We start from the raw sequence: 21267 nt of genomic DNA, 5'->3' as shown, positions 1-21267 counted from the left end.
TCTGTGAAAGTAAGCTTTGTGAGAAGATACCTGCAAGTTAGTTTTCTTCACAGTGAGAAAATACAATCGGATGTTTCAGATGCATACAGATATGTCACTTTTTGTAAAAATTCTGTGATTTTACATACTAAACACAAAACCTCTAAATAAGTGGACAAGAAATGCTGTATTTATTTATTTATATTTACGCATTTAAATTACTCTTTTATCTATTTGTGCACTGTGTTATCTGGGTATTGAACCCATGACTGGTACTGTTAGCGCTTTTTTATACAAGCTTGCATGGTAATGACATATCGTGAACCTCAAACATAATTGTTTCCTCCAAGGGCTTTTTTGCCTCCATCTCATCACCAAATCAGCCTAATTACCACACACACACACACACACACACACACACACACACACACACACACACACACACACACACACACACACACACACACACACACACACACACACACACACGATTCGTAAGTATTTAAGTGACTTTTATAAATATACCCAAATTGATACACTAATATTTAAGTTTGCAACTTATCCGGTTAATTTGGCATTGTCATGTACTGTGAAAAAACCTGTCCCTGAATCAATATGTGACACACCATGCCCTGTATTTTATGCATAAAACTGTTGTTATAAGAATACTTTCTTCCACACATACCAGTAGCCTGCATAATCACGTTGCATCTGGAGCTTTTGCACCTAATACAACCGAATATAGCTGCAGCCTACCTCAACACGTTAATGAGAAAGACAAAGCCATTCATAAAGCGATGTGGGTTAGAGAGGCAGGATACAAGAAAGGCAAAACCAATCCTATTAGAGAGGTGATATGGAGATGGGATTCATTGCAGGGAAAGAAATCTGTTAACTGTTTGTGTTCCACAAGTTGCGCTATTTTTACAGAATGCAGTTGTAAAATCTTTTTAAATGTTAACTTAAATAAGTAAAAAATCACAAGACACAAACGGACATCAGTGGTTATATATAAATATATAGATTGGTCGAACTATTGCTAGGGACAATTGAGTGTTCCCTGGATATTGGACATGTCCCTACCGTCCCTATACCCAAATTGACTCCCCGGTTTCCTTCTTCTTATATAAACCTTGTGCATGCAAAAGACAGCTGGAAAACAGGCCAATCTCAAAATGACACCGACTGTGACGTTACAGTCGAGATGTACACCCCAATATTAAATTAATTAAAATGTTGTTACAATGCTAAAAAAACAGAAACAGCCAATCAGAGCAGGGCTCAACATTATTATTCATGGCCCTTTCAAATAAGGCAATGATAGACCATTTCATTCTAAAGGCAAATTCTTGGGTTGTAAATGGACTTGTAAAAATGTTCCTGGATAATTTTGCAGTAAATAAAACTGCATACCCTCTATGTAGATATCAGATAACAATTTAACATATTATTTCAATACATTCTTTGGCACTGTTAAAGTGCTCTCTATTGGTTGTGATGTTTAACAACCTTACCTTGCCGCAACTGTTAAATCTCTAGGACAATTTCTTATTTATATTTAATGCTATTTTATTTATTTATGAAGTTGTATTTATTTAAATATGGCATAATAATATTATTCGTGTGGCTCTAAATTCTATATATATATTCTGTTATTCAACAGGTAAAGATGCAAAAGTCATGAGTTCAGGCCCAGGGAACACATATGCTCAAAATTTATAGATTGAGTGCACCGTGAGTCAATTTAGAGAAAAAAGTCTGCGAAATATATAACTGTAAAATATTGTAAGTATAGATAAATATACATAGATAATATCTGTATGTCTCATACAGTCTCATACTCATGTGTAATATATTTTATACATACAGTGTAGTATTGTGTATAGATAAACAGTGTATCTTAGTGTCTCTATGATTTCACTACATTTTACACAAACATTTCAGTGTATGTATGTGTATATGTGACAATTAAAGACAACTAAAGAAAAGTCTGTAACAAAACAAACTGCCAAACTTCACCCACTCCTCAAACCCCACCAAAAAGTCTGTAAATATAAAATGTATAGCACATAACATAACTAATTTGAGTTTCTCAGATGTCAAGTTCTTGTATATAGAAAAAATGAAATGTGCTGTTCCAAACTGTGCTCCTGCAGATCTGCCTTGCCACAGAGTTCAAATCCAACCGTGCCTTAACACCTTTGGTGTTGGTCTTCAAAAGGACCCAGAGACTTTGATTGGCTGGTTCAGGTGTGTTTGAACCAAACTTTGCTGAAGGGCAGCTTACCCTTAACAAGTCTGAGAGCTGATGAAATGGACCCTTTTCACATACATACATATTTATGCTTAATTTAGCAGATGAGACCGCTGTAGAGTTTAATGGCATCACTACACAACCTTGGAACTGGCTTTAGCGACATGAAAACCATTAAAACCGGTTTTGGAGTTTGTTTAATGAAAGATATTTCCTCACACATAAGGTGTAATTATTTTCTTGTTTGATTTATGACATTTTGTCCGAACTGAGACCATGTGAATGTTTCCAGTAACAAATATATGGCCAATAGAGTGCCGCAGGGATGGCGTATTTTTGTAGGCTAACCCGGAAGTTAGCAGGACGTTGGTTTGCTCACTAAAAAGCCCATTAATTTTGCCATAGACTTTTGCATTATCACAAAAATAAGCTCAATAAGTTTATGACACTTACAGGTTTTGTCCAACAATTTAGTCTTCACAGATGAACACAACTTTTATGAATTTTAAAATATAAAATGCGGCTTTCTAGTAAGCATACAATTGAAAATGCATAAAATTTGTATCGTTTTATCATGATTTTGTAATTCAATAGTGGATTTCTTCTCTCGCTGCTCTTTTGTGAAAAAGGGAATTCTGCAGGAACGTTTGCTATGGTCCCTCGTTTCCCTCTTTACCGCTGTGCAGTTTAGCTTAATGTTCTGTAACAAACACAGAAATGGTCCATATGCTGTTGTTTACAATCCCCGTATAATAAGCATTGTCAAATCAGCCATAGAAATGTAATCAGCATTTGGACTAGTTGCTTTGTGGCTATAGACCGACACATGTCTGTTATATTGTAGCATTTTTGTAATTGTCTGTTGTATGCTAATACTGTATGTCAGCTGGAGATGGTTTCTTAAAGAGTTATGGAGTAATGACTGAGCATCAGCTGTACATGTTAGTTTATCCACATGGGCATTATGCTTCTGTAGAGAATAACTTACCCTCATAATGAGTTGATCTACTGTGACATTACAATCTGCCACCCTTTCAAGTGTCAGCATTTGAGACCAACAACTGATTTGGGGACAGTGACCTGTTGTCCGTGCTTGGAAATAAAAGATGTTGGCTTGCATGTGCACTATATCCCATGTATTCTAAAATATTACTGTATACAATAGCCAGTCTACAATAGCTGTTCTCAGACCTGCTGTCCCAATCCTCAGATCATTATTTTCCATCTGATCACATCTGTTCGCAGGCCAGCTTTAACAAATTTAATGAACCACTGTGTGCTTGAACAAACGCACATTGACATCCAATGGTGAAACCAATTAGGAATCGGAGGGCCGGTCTGCATGGATCAGAGGAGACTTGTAATGAGAGATGTGTGACTAAGCTAGACCCCTCTCGTTTCGGGTGTCTTTCCATCTGTTATCCCTCCTGGGTCAATTATGGGCCCCTGTCTCATGCTAATGTGGTCCCACCCCCAACTGAGCCTTTTGATTGGCTGTTTGCTGCCCATTTGTCATCCTATTACAGTCCTGTGGTCTGGTGTGTACCCCTGTTACCTGCTACCCTTGCTACTATTGCTTGCCCTCCGAGTGAGTCGGAGCGTGGAGAGAATGAAATCTATTCAACCTCAGATCCACTTCGCTCTTTCATTACTGTTGACACGCTTGTGTGTCTGGGTGAATTGGCCTAAATTTTACACTTTTCTTTTCTGTCAGCCTTTCGGTTTGACCATTTTCCCATTGTACTGTACTTTTTTTGTGTGTGTGCACGGCTATTTTATTTTATTATGCGATATAGATCCTCTAACTCTTGGAGCCTTATGGGAAATTCTGGATATGTGAATGTACGCTATGTAGGCAGTTTTGTTTGGGGAATCGGAAAGAGGGCATGATTATTTGGTCGTGACCAGTGTTAGGTTAGTTACTCAAAAATGTTTTATATTACTCATTACTAGTTACTTATTTTAAAAGTTATATTATGACATTTCTGTATTACTCCCAGACAACGGTAATTTGTTACACTACTAGTTACATTACTTTCTCATTAAACCCCCAAAAATTGGGTAAGGCCTAATTTTTGCAGTGAATCCATTTTTAAACAACTTTTGTAATTTAATAAAGCAGTAACATACTAATGCTGCGTTCAGACCAGCCGCGGTAGAGGCGTCAAGCGCGAGTGATTTCAATGTTAAGTCAACACTGTTAGACTTAACTGTAATTTCTACAGTTACCACAAAATGCCCAATAAAATACAATCATTTTCTTTTCCAGTTCATTACTGTAATATGCATTGCATCATGGATATTAACATTTAATTTACAGTGATTTACTGTATGTTTTGAATTTGCGGTAGACTGCTGTAAAACTACTGTAGTGCTACTGTATTTGAATAAAACAGTGTTATAAAAGCATATAAAATGGAAAAATAAAATATATCCATGAAATGAAATACATTTTATTTGTTATGCTTTCAGCAGTGAAGCAAATTTCAAAATGTGAATTGTTTTTCAGCAGTGTGAATAATTTATTGAAAATTGTAGATAGAAATCTACAAGAAAGGGACTATGGATAAATGCTTGACCGTCAGATTTGAATTTGACCTCAAGACTTCAAAACACTAGTGACACAAAGATTTCACTCCTCGGAGTGTCGGAAGAGTGACAGAAGAGGCTACTTGGGGAGTGTAGCGAGTAACTTTTATTAAGTGACTCTGTGGCAGTGTTGTAGCGTTACGGACCTACAACACGTTACCAGGGTTCGATTCCCCTTCAAGGCATTATATTTTCTAAAACTAGGTTACAGTAAGGGTATTATGCTGTAAAATGGAACTGCGGTAAAGGCATCATACTTCAAAAACATGTACAGTTATGGTACTGTAATGGGGCAGTTACAGGAACTCACTGGCAACACGTTGCCAGTGAGTTACCGCATATATAATAAAAATTCTAACAGTGAATGTGAAGATGTGTTGACACGCGTTTGGAGGTCTCACGGCACAAATAAAGCGATTAGCGCCACAGATGCGATTCCGCCTCATTCGCATGTCTAGTTTGCGCAAATGGTGCGAATTGAGCCTTGTCGCTGCAATTCACAGTTAAAAAATTTTACTTTGGGGAAAAAAACGTGCCGCGTTAACCAATCGGGAGCTTGCTCTAGTAGTGACGCGATTACAGGAAGCGAGCGGAGTCGCAGAAGCCCCTCCCATGACATGAATTTCTGCGTGAATGCCCTGATAACTAGAATTTCACGCGCGGCTTTCACACGCAAATGAAGCAAGTAACTGCGCTAGATGTGAATTTGACGCCTTAAACGCGGCTGGTGTGAACCCATGGTAAAATCTGCAATAGGGCTCAAGCAGGTGGAACCGACCAAATATGTTGGCAGAACGAAAACGCTTATTAGCTTCCTGCGTTGGTGACGTTGTGACAAAAAGTAACTAGTATAGCCATGTTTTGTTGAAAGTAATGGTAATATTAGTATACATTTTTTTGTAATTAGTTACACTACTAGTTGACAGGAAAAGTAATATTTGTACAGTAACTAGTTTCTTGAAACACTGATTGTGACTAGATTTGACATTTTACTGGATTTGGTCATTTTTCAAGCAAACACGTTTTTTTGTCTGTACACTGTACATTTTTTTTTAGTTTAATCAACTTGGTAATGCAACTCAATCAACCTACTATTTTACATTTTGACTTGTGAAGAATTGACATGAGTTCAACTTTATTTGTTAGGTTAAAGTAACATTGATGTGATTTATTTTACTGTAGATAAGTTTGATAACTATTAACAAAAATGTAAGTATAACAAAATATAACTACTGTATAAGTAACTACTGTATTTTGCATACTTGACTGTATCCAAGAATTAAAATAAAGCAATGATGTTGAATTTAAATTTAGTTAATTATACTAAAACATTTTCTTTTTTTAACTAATGTATATATCCAAATTTAAAGTTTACTTGTTTCTGTCTGTACATCCCCACATTTTTTTAAGTTTGGGTACAAGGCAAATCGCCTTAAAAGTTCGATACACTGTTAGAAAAAAATGTTAAAATATGTACCCCAGCTGGTACTAGGGCAGTACCCTTTATAAAGATCCTAAAATGTACCATTAGCTACATATATGTATACATTTGGTACCAAAATGTACCTGTGAGATACTATTATGTATCTTTAAGGTACTAAAGAACTCTCTTTGTTACCAATATGTACCTCTGAGGTACTAATATGAACTCTTTGGGTGCAAAGCTGTACTTTTTGAAAGGTGCCACCCCTGGGACAGCTAGGGTACAAATACAAATTGACAATTTTCTTCCGACATTGTGGACGTGATATCAGTGTATATGATATTGAATTTTGGGCACTGTGTATAGCTCAAATGTTGGATCGTGGCACAAGCAACACCAAGATCACAGGTTTGATACCCAGGACCTACTGATGCAAGTGAATACTTCGAATGCCTTTAAATTCACTTTAGATGAAAGCACCAGCCAAATACATAAATGTAAATGTTGTTTGGAATGTAGCAGCTACGTCATCCATGTCAAATCTTCAAACATAAACCATCTCACTGAAGCGATGAAAAGTATTTCTTGTTCTTATATCAGCACATTTTAATAGCTCTGCATATATCTGAGTGGATTATCCAGAACATAAGTAGAGGCTATGAAACCAGCTGCTGGGGGCTCTACACAGCTATGAGAGCTCTCCAGCTAACAAAAATGAAAGCATGGAATGGTTTTAATCAGGTACCTGGTTAAATGAAAAACTTACTGTAAATGTGAATTACTATCCGGTAGGTCAAGTGTAGACCATAGAGTAAAAAGAGAGAGCGAGATAGAGAGACTAAAGTACTTAAACAGTTGCAGAGCTCATTCAACTCCATATAAAGCTGATATTTAGTATAATGGTCAGATGGGTAGCAGAAAGTGATGGGTCATGTGGAGAGTAGTCTGTGGAGTTGACATTCAAGTAGTGCATTATTATGGTAATCTGCTGGCATGAGTAAATGCTGTGTGTCGATGGGAAATGGAGGGTAATAGCTATATAGATGCTTGAACTGGGCTTTTAAAATGGTACATTGTAACAACCCTCATGTGCATTAGGATTGTGTGAAATTCATCCGGTGAAGTACTCAGTTATATCGAAAGTGCTTATTAAAACTAAACAAGTGCACTACCTGGCCTGATACTGCTCTTTTTGTTCTGCATTCATTTACAGTCTTTAATTTTCCTCTGATAATGGGCAGAAGGTTAAAACGACCTTCAGATCTGTTATTTGTTTATACTACAAAGTCATTCTTGAAATGCATCTAGTGTGAATGGTCAGATCAGGTTCTTTTTTCTTCAAACAAGAGGGTGCAGGTGCAATGTTGAACTTTTATTGTGAAGTGCTCATTTTTTGTTTATCTTTCTCCTCACTGCAGGGTGAAGTTAAAAGATGGTGTGGCATTCCTTGGTGCTCGACCCAGTAACCCCACGCTGTGGATGGTTAGTCAGGACGTGAGAACAGAAGGTCATAGGGTTGTGACCCTGCACTGTCGTCGTAAGGAGTCCAGCTATGGAATGAGGTCAGTTCTCCATCAGCTCCTTCTTCTAATGGCTGGCCTATCACGTTGCACAGTGGTCTATGAAAATGTGAGTTTCTCATACGCCGCTGTTAGGATTCGTCAAATAGGAAGTAAAAAATAGTCTGTAAAACGTCTCAGGTTACGAATGTAACTTTTGTTCCCTGAGAAGCAGGGCCATTTGAAGGAATTTGGGGGCCCCAACCAAAAAGGACATGGAGGCCCCCCACACACACGCAAAGCCTTCAGGAACCACAGCATAGCCATACAGTTTAAGTTTACCCAAACTTTATATAAATAAAAACGGTTTACAATGGCAGTAAAACTGACTATTATCAGCTTAAATAGAATTTAGTTGGACTTGATAGCAGAGGACAGCAGAGATCATGTGGTTGGCTGGCTGCTGTCAGCGACTACTGAGAGGGGCCCTCTTGAGGGGGATCCCGATAACAGTGTCATTGCACTTTACTGCATTGACTATCAAAGGGGCGCTCACACAGTTTGTCGTTGCATTTTATTCTTAACCAGTCGTTGTCTTGGGGCCCCAGGCCAGCTCGGGGCCCCAAGCAATTGCTTGGTTTGCTTGCCTTGTTCCGACAGGCCTGCTGAGAAGGGAACGAGACACTGCGTCTCCCTGCCATACTCTCTGCATCCCTGTAACGCCTTGCTTCGGCACAATGTAGCTGAAGTTGACATTGCCGGTTGCTCTTTTTATAGCTTCCTGGTTCCCACGTCACCCGACCATGACGTGTCACTTGACCAATGGCTTGATTTCACAGACGTGCTCCCATAGCGTAGCTTCAGTGACGCAGCTCGAGTTCCCTCGTAAGGGAACTATATTTAACTAAAACTAGAAATATGAACATGTGTAAAAAGTTGGAAAATGTGTCCCTAAAATAATTGAGACACTTAAAAATATATGAATGTCAACAAAAAATCAGATCAAGAGACATTCATTTTAAAGATATACCGAATAAACCCTGCTGAAAAAACCAGCAAGACCAGCATATGTTGTGTTTTGGTGCTGGTATGCTGGTGACCACCAGCTAAACCAGCATAGACCAGCATAATTCCCATGCTGGTTTGATGCTGTTTTTTTCAGCAGGGAACAGAGTTTTCAAGCGCATTTCTTAAAAACTGTGCAAGTTTAAAATGATAAAACAATATAAACCTGTCTGTGAAATCCAGGTTAAAGTCACATAATGAGATTTGGAGCATCAATATATGATTTCACTCATTGATTTCACATTAATTTCAAAGTTTGACATGACCTTACTCAGTCAATATTAAAGTATCAAGGTTATATTTTCACATAATGTTCTTATACATGTAGGATGATTATATGTAGAAAACAGTAAATAAAAAATGCCTTTATCTGGGTTTAGGGAAACTGACATCATACATCTACTTAAAATGACATTTGGAGCATTTAAAGTAATTGGAAAATGTCTCAGTAGAGCGAAGTTATAGTATTTAAAAAAGCCAAGCATCTATTGCAATGAATTTGTACATTTTTAATGTGACCAAATCCATTTTTAAGCCTCTGTACAGTATGTTAAAATGTTGGAACATGCAAGGATTTTCTCCCTTATCAAATATTAAAATTAGGATTAGAATAACAAGTCTTGGACATCAACAGAGATATTAAGAAAGTGCTTTAATACCATGCGGTGGACTTCATAGTGTGGTTTGGAAGATACTTTGAAGTTGTTAAAAGTCAAAAGCAGTCACAGAAATATTCAAACGTCCAAGATAGGACTAATTTAACATTGTTTAAACAGCGTTGGGCTAAAACAGCATTACAAATCCACGCTATATGCATGTCTGTGCATGTTAATCTTGCCTGATAGGAAACCGTTAAAAGCCTTTCTCCATTCCTGTTAGTACAAGAGTATTAAATCAGTGATCCGAGAGTTGCTCCGTCCATTTCTGAATCCTATTTGCATGCACAAATTAATCTGGAAAAAAAGTCTGTGTTGATGGATGCAAAATAAAAAAAACACACAGTCATTTGCAGTCTTTGTGCGTCATCATGCTGATAAATGCATTTCTCCACACATCTGGAAATAACGTTAATGAACTGGGCACTACATTGACAGGTGTAATTTTACGCATTAAATGTGGTTTGGTGGATGTATGTGAACTCAAAAGATTAAGCCCAGTGCTGTCATAAGTTTCGAATCCAAGCATTAATATCTAGTAAACAGGGCTTTTGCATTTTATCATGCACCTAGCAATTAAAACCTAAAGAGAGTTTGTCTTTTTCACCATAGCTGAATAGGGTTTTTGAATAAAATTGGTTTTTAATCATGCAGAAAATTGGTTTGCCTTGTTGTTTTTCTTAAGCTGAATTTGAGTTGAATTCAATTATTATTGAATGACTTTGGATTTCTTTTGGATCCATGAGTTTGTTTACACCTAATTCTGTTTTATACCCAACATCTGTTTTTCAACCACATGCAATAAATGCAGGTGTAAACAGGCTGCACAATATTTTAAGTTTAAATCCTCATGTTTAGTAGAGGTAAACCACGTTTCGAGTTATGCGTTGCATTTGTAGGAAAAACTGATCAACAGTGGTCAACAGTAGTATTAATGGTAATCTTTCGTTGGGAAATTTATGAAAAGGCTTTAGGAAACTTCTCCAGTTGGTTTGATATCAACATACAAATCATGTGAAGCATGCACATCAAAGTACACTTAATAATAGTGCTCTACTAGCTAGACATTACACTAGGTCATGTTTTGATTCCTATGTGACATTTCAAAAGTTGTAAATTCCCATTACAGTGGTCACAGGAGACAGACACTAAGATACTTATAAAACCTAGGAAGCTAAGCAAACAATGTAAACAGCAGGATACTAAAAGATTAATAAGACAGCTTTTCTGGTTTGTTTTTATATGTTTGGACAGCTGTTTCAATAAAAATCTTATAGGAGTATATTTGTGGGAATCCAGAGTCTCTTAAAAACTACCATGAAAGGACTGCAATGTTGAATTCATTCTGCTTGGATAGAAGGAGGAAATCTTGACCATGAACTGAAACAAACGAAATATTAGTGATATAAATACATTTCAAAGCAGCTTTTGGATTCTTTTTGGGTTGATTTCCTTTGTCCATTTAAAGGTTGAATTACAGTATGTGGTGGAATTTTACAACAGGCACAAAAGTACATCGGTACACTGCTGCAAAATGAATTCTTATGAAATTCACATTTAAAACAGCTTTCATTTATAAAACTTTCAACAAATTCATTTATAGAAATATGCTTTCATTCTTTTTAAAGGAATAGTTCACACAAAATTGTAATTAATTTTCAATGTCAAAGTCATTAACTTCCATTATGTTTTCATACTATCAGTTAAAAGTTTAGGATCACTTCAGTGTAACATTTCTTATGATTATAAAAACCATTAGAACTCAAAATGAATGTAAATGCTTAAAATTACAATACTTTTATAGACAAAATTATACTCGTGCCAAACATTTATTTCTTTAATTAGAAAATTTAAATTTTATTGAGCAAAAATGTTTGAAATAGATTACTTAGACTAAATATTGAAGAAAAACAGCCAATAGATCGATGTGAACTGCCTCAACATTCTTTAAAACTCATCTCAGGCTGAAACCTCAGGAAACTTCTTTATTAAATGCCAAGCAATTTTACAAAATTCTAGACAAAGGGTGACTACACTTCAGACAAAAAATATAGCAGTTTTGATTTAGATAGGGCTTGGATGATACCCCTTTTTTCATACCGATCTGATTGATTCAATACCTGAATTCTGAGTATCAGCCAATATCGATCCTGATCCTAGTATATTTCTTGATACTTTTAGAATTGTGTGTGTGTGTGTGTGTGTGTGTGTGTGTGTATATATAAAAGGCAAAAGGTGCTTTTTAACTCCGCGAGCACCACACCATTCAGTTTTTGTGACATTATATATCTTCATATGGATTTGTTTTTTGCATAAAGCTGTCAAATATATAAAGAAGACTTTGAATATAGGGTATAAAAACTGTACTTTTATAATAGTATTTTCTATAGCATGACAGTAACAAACACAAGTAACACATAATATTGGATTTGGATCGGCCACGTTAGCCCAATACCCAATCCAGCAAAAAGGAAAACATTTGTATCATTCCATTGCTTTAATGAGTTTATTATCATTAAAATGTGATAAATAAATGTAAATATAAAATGTAATATAAATGTAAATGGTAGGCTACTGTACCAATTTCTTACGGTAACTTAAAGTATATGATATTTTGGTTTGGTACCTGACAGCTCATTCCTCATTCACTTTCATTATATATAACAGTGGCCTGGAAGATTTACTGTAAATGTTCTTCTTTGTTACATGAATTTAAAAAAATAAGCAGAGTTTTAAGGTTAGGGGTGGAGAAACTTGAGTGTGGGTAAGTGAAAGTACAGTATAATGTATTTATATAAAAAAATCATATATAACGAATTTGTGTTTCTTATACAGATGAAATGTGTATGTTTCTTGTTTCTACATATGTAAATTATGCGTATATTCACATGTGGCTGTTCAAAACTCCAATACATTAAAACTGAAACTCCAATACGGTGAAACAGACAAATAAAAAGTTGCCTTCCCTTAACTTGATATAGTGAAATTGAATGGAATATTAATCAAGTTACCCAGCTGCCTCAGTAAAAGGGATTCCCTAGCCGTGTCACATGACAAATTTCTGCTTAATCCAGTCTGGCATTGATCTAAAACCTGGAGTTTATGTTTAAATAAAAGCATGTTAGCTTTAATCTAGGTCTTTTGAGATCCACCCAGACTTTAATCTCTCCAGCTGGCATGGGCATTGCTTAAGAAGACAAAAGAAGCCCAAGTGAGATTACTGTGTATGATGCATATTCCTCCGGCACATCGCTCAATGCGCAAGCATTATTTTTCCCTTCACATTTTATAGATATCTATTGTCCTATTCTTATTTTTTTCTCATTTCATCTCTTTCTCATTACTCCAGTGCTGGATGGGTTTCTATCAGCATGCGGGACCTGTCATCCAGTCTCTGCGTTCTTCAATATTCTCTTCCCTTCATCTGTGATAGAGGAACAAAGTCTTTGTGTGAACGGACAGCTGGGCAGGTCGATCCACTCAGGCTCCCACCTCTATTCCTTTATTACATTCTCTCGTTCTTTTCTCGGCGGGGGAAATTTGATTAGGCGTGCTATTACCTACGGTGGGCACCTTTCACCTGCCATTTATGAAGGGTGTTACAGGAGAATAGGAGCTACTGTCAAAAGGGGGGTGAGGGGGTGGTGGGGACGGCATCACATACCTGTACAGTCAATGAGAATGAATGATGTAAGGAAACTGACCAAAAATGTCCCTTATTTATCCATGCCTCCTCTGTGTATAGTAAGCAGCTTTTGGCCGCTGTACAGGATGTAACTTTGTTCCGTTTGTCTGTCACACTGGCAGGCTTTGTTTGTGTGAAGAAGGTCAGAGCAATATTGAGTTTCAACAAGAGTTCAGACTTCACTCGTATTGCTAAAAGAGAACCGCCACAGGCATCTCAGAGACATCGGGATCTTTGCAGAGATTTATAGCGTAAATGCTTGTAGGAGTCATGCGTTCAAAATTGGATAGTTGATTCTCATGCACAGCTGAGCGAGGAATAAAATGTGCGCTGATCGTCATGACAACGGCAAACTTTGAGATGCAGAGCTGAAGTGAATAAGAAATAAAAACTGTATGCAAGCATCCAGTGTTTAATCCAGTCTTATTGAATATTAGTTTAGTTATTTCTACACCGTTAAACTAAAAATAAAAAACAAACTAAATGTTTACTCATACACCAACAAATAAATAATATTAATACATGACCCCATGGCTTTCCCCCAAACTCTATTACACAATTATAACAACAAGCCTGCTGTATGTGACCTGAAATTAACCCTTTTAGAAATGCAATCAGTTTGTATTAATTAATGCGTTTAATAAGTTGACAATGAACAATACAGTATTTATTAATCTTGAATTTAAAATTGAAATGAACAACAAAGAAAACCAGCTAAAAGACCAGCTTGGACCAGCTAAGACCTGTAAACCAAAAATATGTAAACCATATATATAAATTACACCCTCATTCCCTTACAGTCTCCCTAAGATTAAAACGTTATTGCTACCCACCCACTCCAAAAACCCACCCTCCAAAGAGGCAAACCCTGCAAAATGACAGCCAATAGGAAAGCAGCTGGCCAGGGTGGCATATATGTGATGTCATTGCGTCATGTTTTACTCTTTGATCTGTCACATTATATTGCATTTTACCACAACTGAATTCTATTTTTACATATTATCTGTTCTGTTGTCTATAAAATAGTGACTAAATAGGACCCAGGAACGACCCAGTAATTCCTTGTTTAATCCAATCAGCACTTATTTTAACTGCTGCTCAAACAACCCTATATCACAAAATTGCGTGACTATTTCACGCATGGACCAGCGTGACAATGTCACGCTTTGCCGCGTTTGAGTGTGAGCATGTCACGCTTTTCTGTTTGTGTCACTGTCACGTATTGGTTACTCAACTTTTTTGTCCTATTTTCAAACCATTGTCGCTTCGGTTTAGGGTTAGATTTGGTGCTTGTGTTATATGTCACTTTAAGTATTTGTCACTTTAAGTATTGGTTTATAAAAAAAAGATACAATACTTATTCTTTTATATTTTCTAAACTTTAACCAATTGTCACCTGACGTTGGGGTTAGAGTTTGTTTAGGTAAGGGTGTCATTTTATGTAAATCTAACCCTAAACCGAAGCGACAATGGTAAGAAATTAGGACAAAAAAGTTAAGTAACCACTACGTGACAGTGACACAAACAGAAAGCGTGACATGCTCACGCTCAAATGCGGCACAAAGCGTGACATTGTCACGCTGGTCCATGCGTGAAATAGTCACGCAATTTTGTGATACTGGGTTGGCTCAAAACGTGACATTGTCTGACAAAATCACCATACATTTACATTGTGGCCGTACTGATGTTGCTGTTCTCATCAGTGTTGTTGTGTTATGAGCGCTTTTTTATTTTAAATACGAATGGTAGTTTTATTGTATATTGCGTATAGCGCAGACAATTTGGCGAGCTGTTGAGGCGCTGCACGCAACGAGAGAGAGAGAGGGAGGTGCGCTGAGCGCTTGCTACAATGAATTAAGCTGTTTTAAATAGTAAAATAAAAATGTAAATGGGAATCATGAAAAATCTATTTGTGGCGACCAGTGTTGATTCTGTGGCGGGCCGTCTGATTCTTGAGTTTGTGAGCATTGAGAGTGTTACAAATCAACCTGATTTTTCATAATGTAGAGTTTTTATTTCAGAATTAGTTAGATTGTTAGTTAATGAGAAAATGGAGATCAAACAAGCCAGATATAAAAATTGTGCAACAGCCAAACAACCGATTCAGCATTAAAGCACCCCCGTCAGGCTAATTTACGGAAGGATACTAGACCTCTGTTCTGCATGCGTTCAGTCATTTAAATGCAAAACTTATACCACTACCAGTTAATCATAGGTTAGTCATATAGCCTCCAATAAGACCCAGAATCTGCCCCACCTAAATTTACACACAGGCAAGAACTGCCACTGCTCCTAAATAATGTTAAAAGATGCTACAAAATAACCAGTTTTGGTTGTATGCTTTTATCCGTACCATCTACAGAACCTTCTGTTGCACAAACGTTTCTCTGTAGTTGAAATGGTTTCTTTAGATTATAAAAACATTAAAATGTTTTTTTAAGAATCTTTAACTGAAAGTGGCTCCCCTATGGCATCTCTGTGAAGAACCTTTTGTAACACCTTTATTTTCAAGAGTGTTAGTCCAAAAGCTGTCATAGACACACTTGTGACTTCTCAGGACACCTATTTCACTGATATCTGCCAGATCGCGGGTACACTTTATAGCTGGTGTTCCAAAAAACAAGACCTTGATTTTTACGTACCTTCATTGTGAAAGATGTTCACCTGTCGATAATCTTTCGTTTATACCATAGACTGTACTGTAGGGTGCCAAGACAAAGCCAAAATACAATCTGTTGGATGTAAACCACAATGTGTGTTCCAGGTAATTTATCTTTAATAAACAATGTGTTACCCCATGAGCCTTCTTGACGTAGTAATACCGCAGTGTGCAGCCCATGAATCAATCTCTCTGTTTCACCCTCCACATGCTTAAATAACTGCACTAATGGACAAGATTCATCTTAATAATCACAAACTCACCCTGAGACAAGCGCACACTCCACATGCCTATCTGAGAGACTTCCCTAGCCCCGATAAGCATTTCACTGTATTAAAAAAAGCACAGACTTTTCCTCTGGCGATCAAGCTTGTTTTAAAAGCTTCTCTAGCCCTGTGTCTCATGATGAAGTGCACTTTCAGAGTGTTTTTTAACACTTCACATTGGCAACTGCGAAAGGTTCTTTGTGGAAAGGTTGAAAATGTTGCTATGTTACTAGGCCAGACATCACTCTTGCTGATTGAAAAACTCAAGAGAGAAAGAGAGAGAGAGAGAAAGAAAGTGTGTGTTCTCTAGTTTGAAATATGGAGAAAAATAAGCTTGTAATGGGTTAAATGTCAAGAGTACACTCTTAAAAATTAAAGTTATATAAAGGGTTCTTTCCAGGGATGCCATGAAGAAAGTTTTGGGTTCTCCAAAGTGGGATTTGGGATACAAATATGATATTTATTTATTTATATGTATTTTATTTTTAAGTTCTTTGTTACAATTAGGGCTGTCCTCGACTAAGGATTTACATATTCGAATCAGAATTGTCGAATCTTTTCATAGTCGACCGATAGTCGAATCATCTATGTGTGTGTGCATGGGTTGGGAGGGGGTCAGACCAGGTACAAATTGATAGCTTTTATTTTCTTTCACAAGCAGCACACATAAACAACTTCCTGATAAAGTGACCAAGTGATGAACGAAGACCCAACTGACAATCCATTTATATATTTTTAAGGTAAAATGTAAGGCAACATTTGTTTAATTATTCCTCATAACATTTTAAAGCCACGATGTACAGAACATCACACAAAAAACATTTTGATAACTAAACCTAAAAATATAACAAAGGTGATCCTGCCTTGGAAACCTCGGCTAATTCAGTGTTTTTATTTAATTTGGAGATTAAGCGCGTCAAAGCAGTAATAAAATAATAAAAAGTAATAAAACGACAAATGACAAATAATTTGTGATTGTTACTGCAAATTATAAAAACTAAGCTTTATATACAATTCATAAAAACACTGAAATTAATGATTTTATAGACACTACACGTTATTATTTAGCACAGAAATACCTGCTTGCTTTCACTTTGATCATCTCCATTCACTTTAGATTCAGAAACAACCGATGATATTTTTTATTTCAGGAATCTCTTTTCTATCATTTGAAAGTGAACACCAACCATAATATTAAATCACAAGAAAGACGTGTCAGGCATAAATATAGGTTGGGTGCAGATATTTTCCGTTTCATCACGGAAATTTAAAGAAACGGCTTACCTATTTTGTAGTTTAACTTTTGACAAGATAACCACTATGTTTTAAATACATTTTAAAAACGTATACCCGTCGAAAACATCCGTTTTTTTATGTTTAGTTTGATGAACTTCTAAATATGAGACGCAGAGCACCTAGCACGTTCGGCTAAATTGCATGCGCAAGCATGGCCAGCACGCAATAGTGCAAAATCTATCCAACGAAAAGCAATCCAAAATGTACAGACTTAAATTAGATCAGAATTTACGTTTATAATAAATACATTTTTTAATAAAATAAGGTCAGAAGTAAAAAAGTGCAGAACAAATGTGCAAAATGCATCAAGTGCACGAAAACAAAACACAAGCCAAATAGATACATCAGATAACCCACAGTGATTTATAAATAAAATAAAATAAAATGAAGAAATTATTAAAAGAATGAAAGTATAGCCAGAATTGCCAGCTTTTTCTTTTAAATGTAGAAACAAAGAGTCAATGGTTTATTAACATAGGAACCTCTTATGGACGTGTAGCCCGGTCACATGCGTTGCTGGATTTATTAATGCATTTTAAAAATATTTATTAAAAGCTGATACTTCACATATTATTTGCATAATTATAATAATATGCTGTATATTAATATATTGGGAGAAAGCTGTTATATGTGAAATCAGAGTTGTGCACAACCTGTGGGTTCTGTAATCCCATTGTCATTGCCAAATTAGAGAGCAGGTTTGCTTTATGTAGCCCCAGGAGCTTTGTGACCTCCATGAGGAGAGCCCAGGACTTTTATGTGTCATTTAAAGCACTTACCTAATACTAGAGCCATTATTATTCATCTTTACTCAAAAAAAACATGGGATATCATCTGTGCATAAAATGTCAGGTCAACTATTTTACTTTGTGTCCTCGATAAATGAATAACTCGGGATGGAAACGTCTCGTGCTGTTAAAGCGCCCGACTGGAATCGTTAAACTATTTTCATCAGCTCACTCTTGTTCCTCATCTGTCTCCATTAGCACTCCACGGTTATTAGTGTTGTAATGTTCAGATAATTCACCGCAGACGGTCAAAAGACATAGACCTGAGACTAAAGAGCGCCGGCCTATTTCAGGGCCACTGCTCAATGGCCTAACAGAACCACGGGGGATTATTAGACCGATCACATTGCATTACGATCGAAAGGAAGAAGCAAACAAGCTGGCCGTCTTGAGCAAACCATATGTAGCCCTTAGGACAAAGAGTCGAGCATTTGCCATCTGGATTTAAGTGGTTCTTTTATTGCAACCCATTCTCACCCCATGGCGTCAATATTTGACGCACTTGACCATGCGTCAATATGTGACGCGGAGGGTATACCTTTCGCGTCATTTTTTGACGAACTGGGGACTTCAATACTATTACGTCCGTTGCATTCTCTTTCCTATTTTCTTACCATTTTCGCGTCGGTTTAGGGTTAGATTTACATAATGAAATCCCTACCCAAACCTAACTCTAACCCCAACGCCAGGTGACAACTGTCATACCTAACTCTAACCCCAACGCCAGGTGACAACTGTTTAATTTCGCGTAATCTAACCCTAAACCGACGCGAAAACGGCAAGAAAATAGGAAAGAGAATGCAACGGACGTAATAGTATTGAAGTCCCCAGTTCGTCAAAAAATGACGCGAAAGGTATACCCTCCGCGTCACATATTGACGCATGGTCAAGTGCGTCAAATATTGACGCCATGGGGTGAGAATGGGTTGTTTATTTATAATTAAGACTGCTTAAAAGATCTGTTAGGAATTGAGCAGAACCATTGTATGGTCAAATATTTTATTAAGTGCCATAGAAAAAGTTTATTATATTGATGCTAATGAATTAAGCACGAGGCACATTTGGGTACGTTTTTCACTAAAGATAGCTACTTCCTCTGCTTTAATTTTAGCAGAAAATCCAGATTTATTACCTAACCACCCAAAATCCAGTTTTCTACACCAATATATCACTGTGCTTTGTGTATTGCATTTTTGTTAGTTCAAACATGCCTCCTCGCTAAATAAATTAAACATATTTTATAAAACAGTTAGTTTCAGTCCTTGATTCTGATTAGTCAGTAGCTGTGCTTTATTTACTATGATTGGTGCACTCAATGATTCTGTGTACAGGATCACTGCGCACTTCATATCTGTAGAGTCAGGGATTGTTTTTTAGAGGAAGGAAAGCTTTTAGTGATTTTACTTCCTGAAAATTGTTTTGACATTTTTTGCCTTAAAGGTGCAGTGTGTAATTTTTAGAAGGATCTCTTGACAGAAATGCAAAATGATATACAAAACTATATTATCAGGGGTGTATAAAGACCTTTCATAATGTGTTATTGCCTTAGAACGAGACCTTTTTATCTACATACACCGAGGGTCCCCTTACATGGAAGTTACCATTTTGTGCCGCCATTTTTCTACAGAAGCCCTTAACGGACAAATTTTTTTACTAAGTTGTCTCAGACGATGACATGTTTGTCTGGTGGCGGCTACCGTAGCTTCTCTATGTGTTTCAAAAGCGAGGGGTGAGCAGTGGACTAAGCCATTGGTTGCAATTCGTGACCTCACCACTAGATGCCGCTAAAATTTACACACTGTACCTTTAAAGGGCAGTGAATTTGTCGATTTTATTGTTTTATACTGTTGTCTGAGGTCTACTTATGATGTCCGTGTTGTTTTTACAATCAAAAACATTCAAAGCAACAAGTAATAGGCTATTTTGTAACATGGTTCTGATGCTGTCTGGAGAAAAGCTTAGTTTGAAGGGGCGGGCCGCATTGAAGACCAGGACGTAAACGCCCACTGCTATGATTGGATAGCTTCATTCCCCGTCATTACATGTGGAAAAATGTGTAAAAACAATAATTTGTAAAAATAGCAGCCGAACACATATATGTTTGACCCACAAAAGATTTTGTGTGCTAAAGATGATACACATAAATGACAATGTGTATAGTAAAGTAGAAACAAAACTTTAAACTCGACATGACTAAATTACACAGTAAGCGTGCATCAGAATCTAAACCGGGGCTGATAAGTCCTTATCAATAACTTTGTATATTTATATTGTGCTTGTGAGGTTGCTCTTACATACACGTAACTTTACATACCACAGTTATATGATTAAAAAACCTTTTCAAACACAACTTGCCTAAATTACCACATACAACAAAGTAAGCTGGCATCAGAATCTAAATTGCGTCTGGTAAGTTCTTCTTTATCACTAACTTTGTATATTTCTACCGTTAAATTACAGTCATATTTTTAAGTGTTGCACCTTTATTAATCGTTTAATGTTTTTTAGTAAATTAAAACAGTCAAACATAAGTGTTTAGACACGGTAGGGTGGCCATTCGTGCCAGTTCCGACCAACGCGACTTCCAGAGAACGAACCCGAAAACATGTTCGGGACGTGTCCTCCGGAACTGGTACGAATGGCCACCCTAAGACACGGATGTTACAACACTCTGTTTCCATGGTTACTCATAACAGATCACCGCTTCAAAATAAAAGTCTCTCAGAAAAAATTTATTTAAAAGTCATTTTGGTTACATTTGGCAATCTTTAAAGACATGTTTATTGATTGTTGACACACTGCATGGTTTGCTTTACCCCTGGCCCACACGTGTGTCATGCGAAGCGGTGGGTGGGGCTACAAAAGTGGTCGTTGTATTTGGGTTTGGGGATGTGTTTAAATTCTACTCTGACGACATATTTCGGCACAGACGTTTTCAGTTTTGAAACTTGCAGGATGTTTATTTAAAGCTGACATAACACAAGACGTTTTTGCCAATCTAATGTTAATCTTGCTTATATATAGAGTAGTATTTCATCATTCATATGTCCAAAGAGTCTTTTGTACTAGTTTTGGATTTATAGACGACAAAGATGGAAATCAAACTTT

The 21267-nt window shown here is 36.8% G+C and overlaps 1 protein-coding gene across 2 annotated transcripts in view; it reads left to right on the top strand.

The window, feature by feature from the left end:
* Positions 1–21267, top strand: part of LOC129413382 (transmembrane protein 132C) — a 326965-nt gene that overhangs the window by 190314 nt on the left and 115384 nt on the right. For both annotated transcript variants that reach the window (XM_055167095.2, XM_055167094.2), the window contains exon 3: positions 7664–7807. In XM_055167095.2, coding sequence (XP_055023070.2) covers positions 7664–7807 — 144 coding nt within the window. The remainder of the gene's footprint in view (positions 1–7663; positions 7808–21267) is intronic.

Source organism: Misgurnus anguillicaudatus, chromosome 5 (genome assembly GCF_027580225.2).
Source record: "Misgurnus anguillicaudatus chromosome 5, ASM2758022v2, whole genome shotgun sequence".
NCBI classification, from domain to species: domain Eukaryota; kingdom Metazoa; phylum Chordata; class Actinopteri; order Cypriniformes; family Cobitidae; genus Misgurnus; species Misgurnus anguillicaudatus.
Note: the sequence above shows the minus strand (reverse complement) of the source record. Positions and strands in the feature narration are given on the sequence as shown.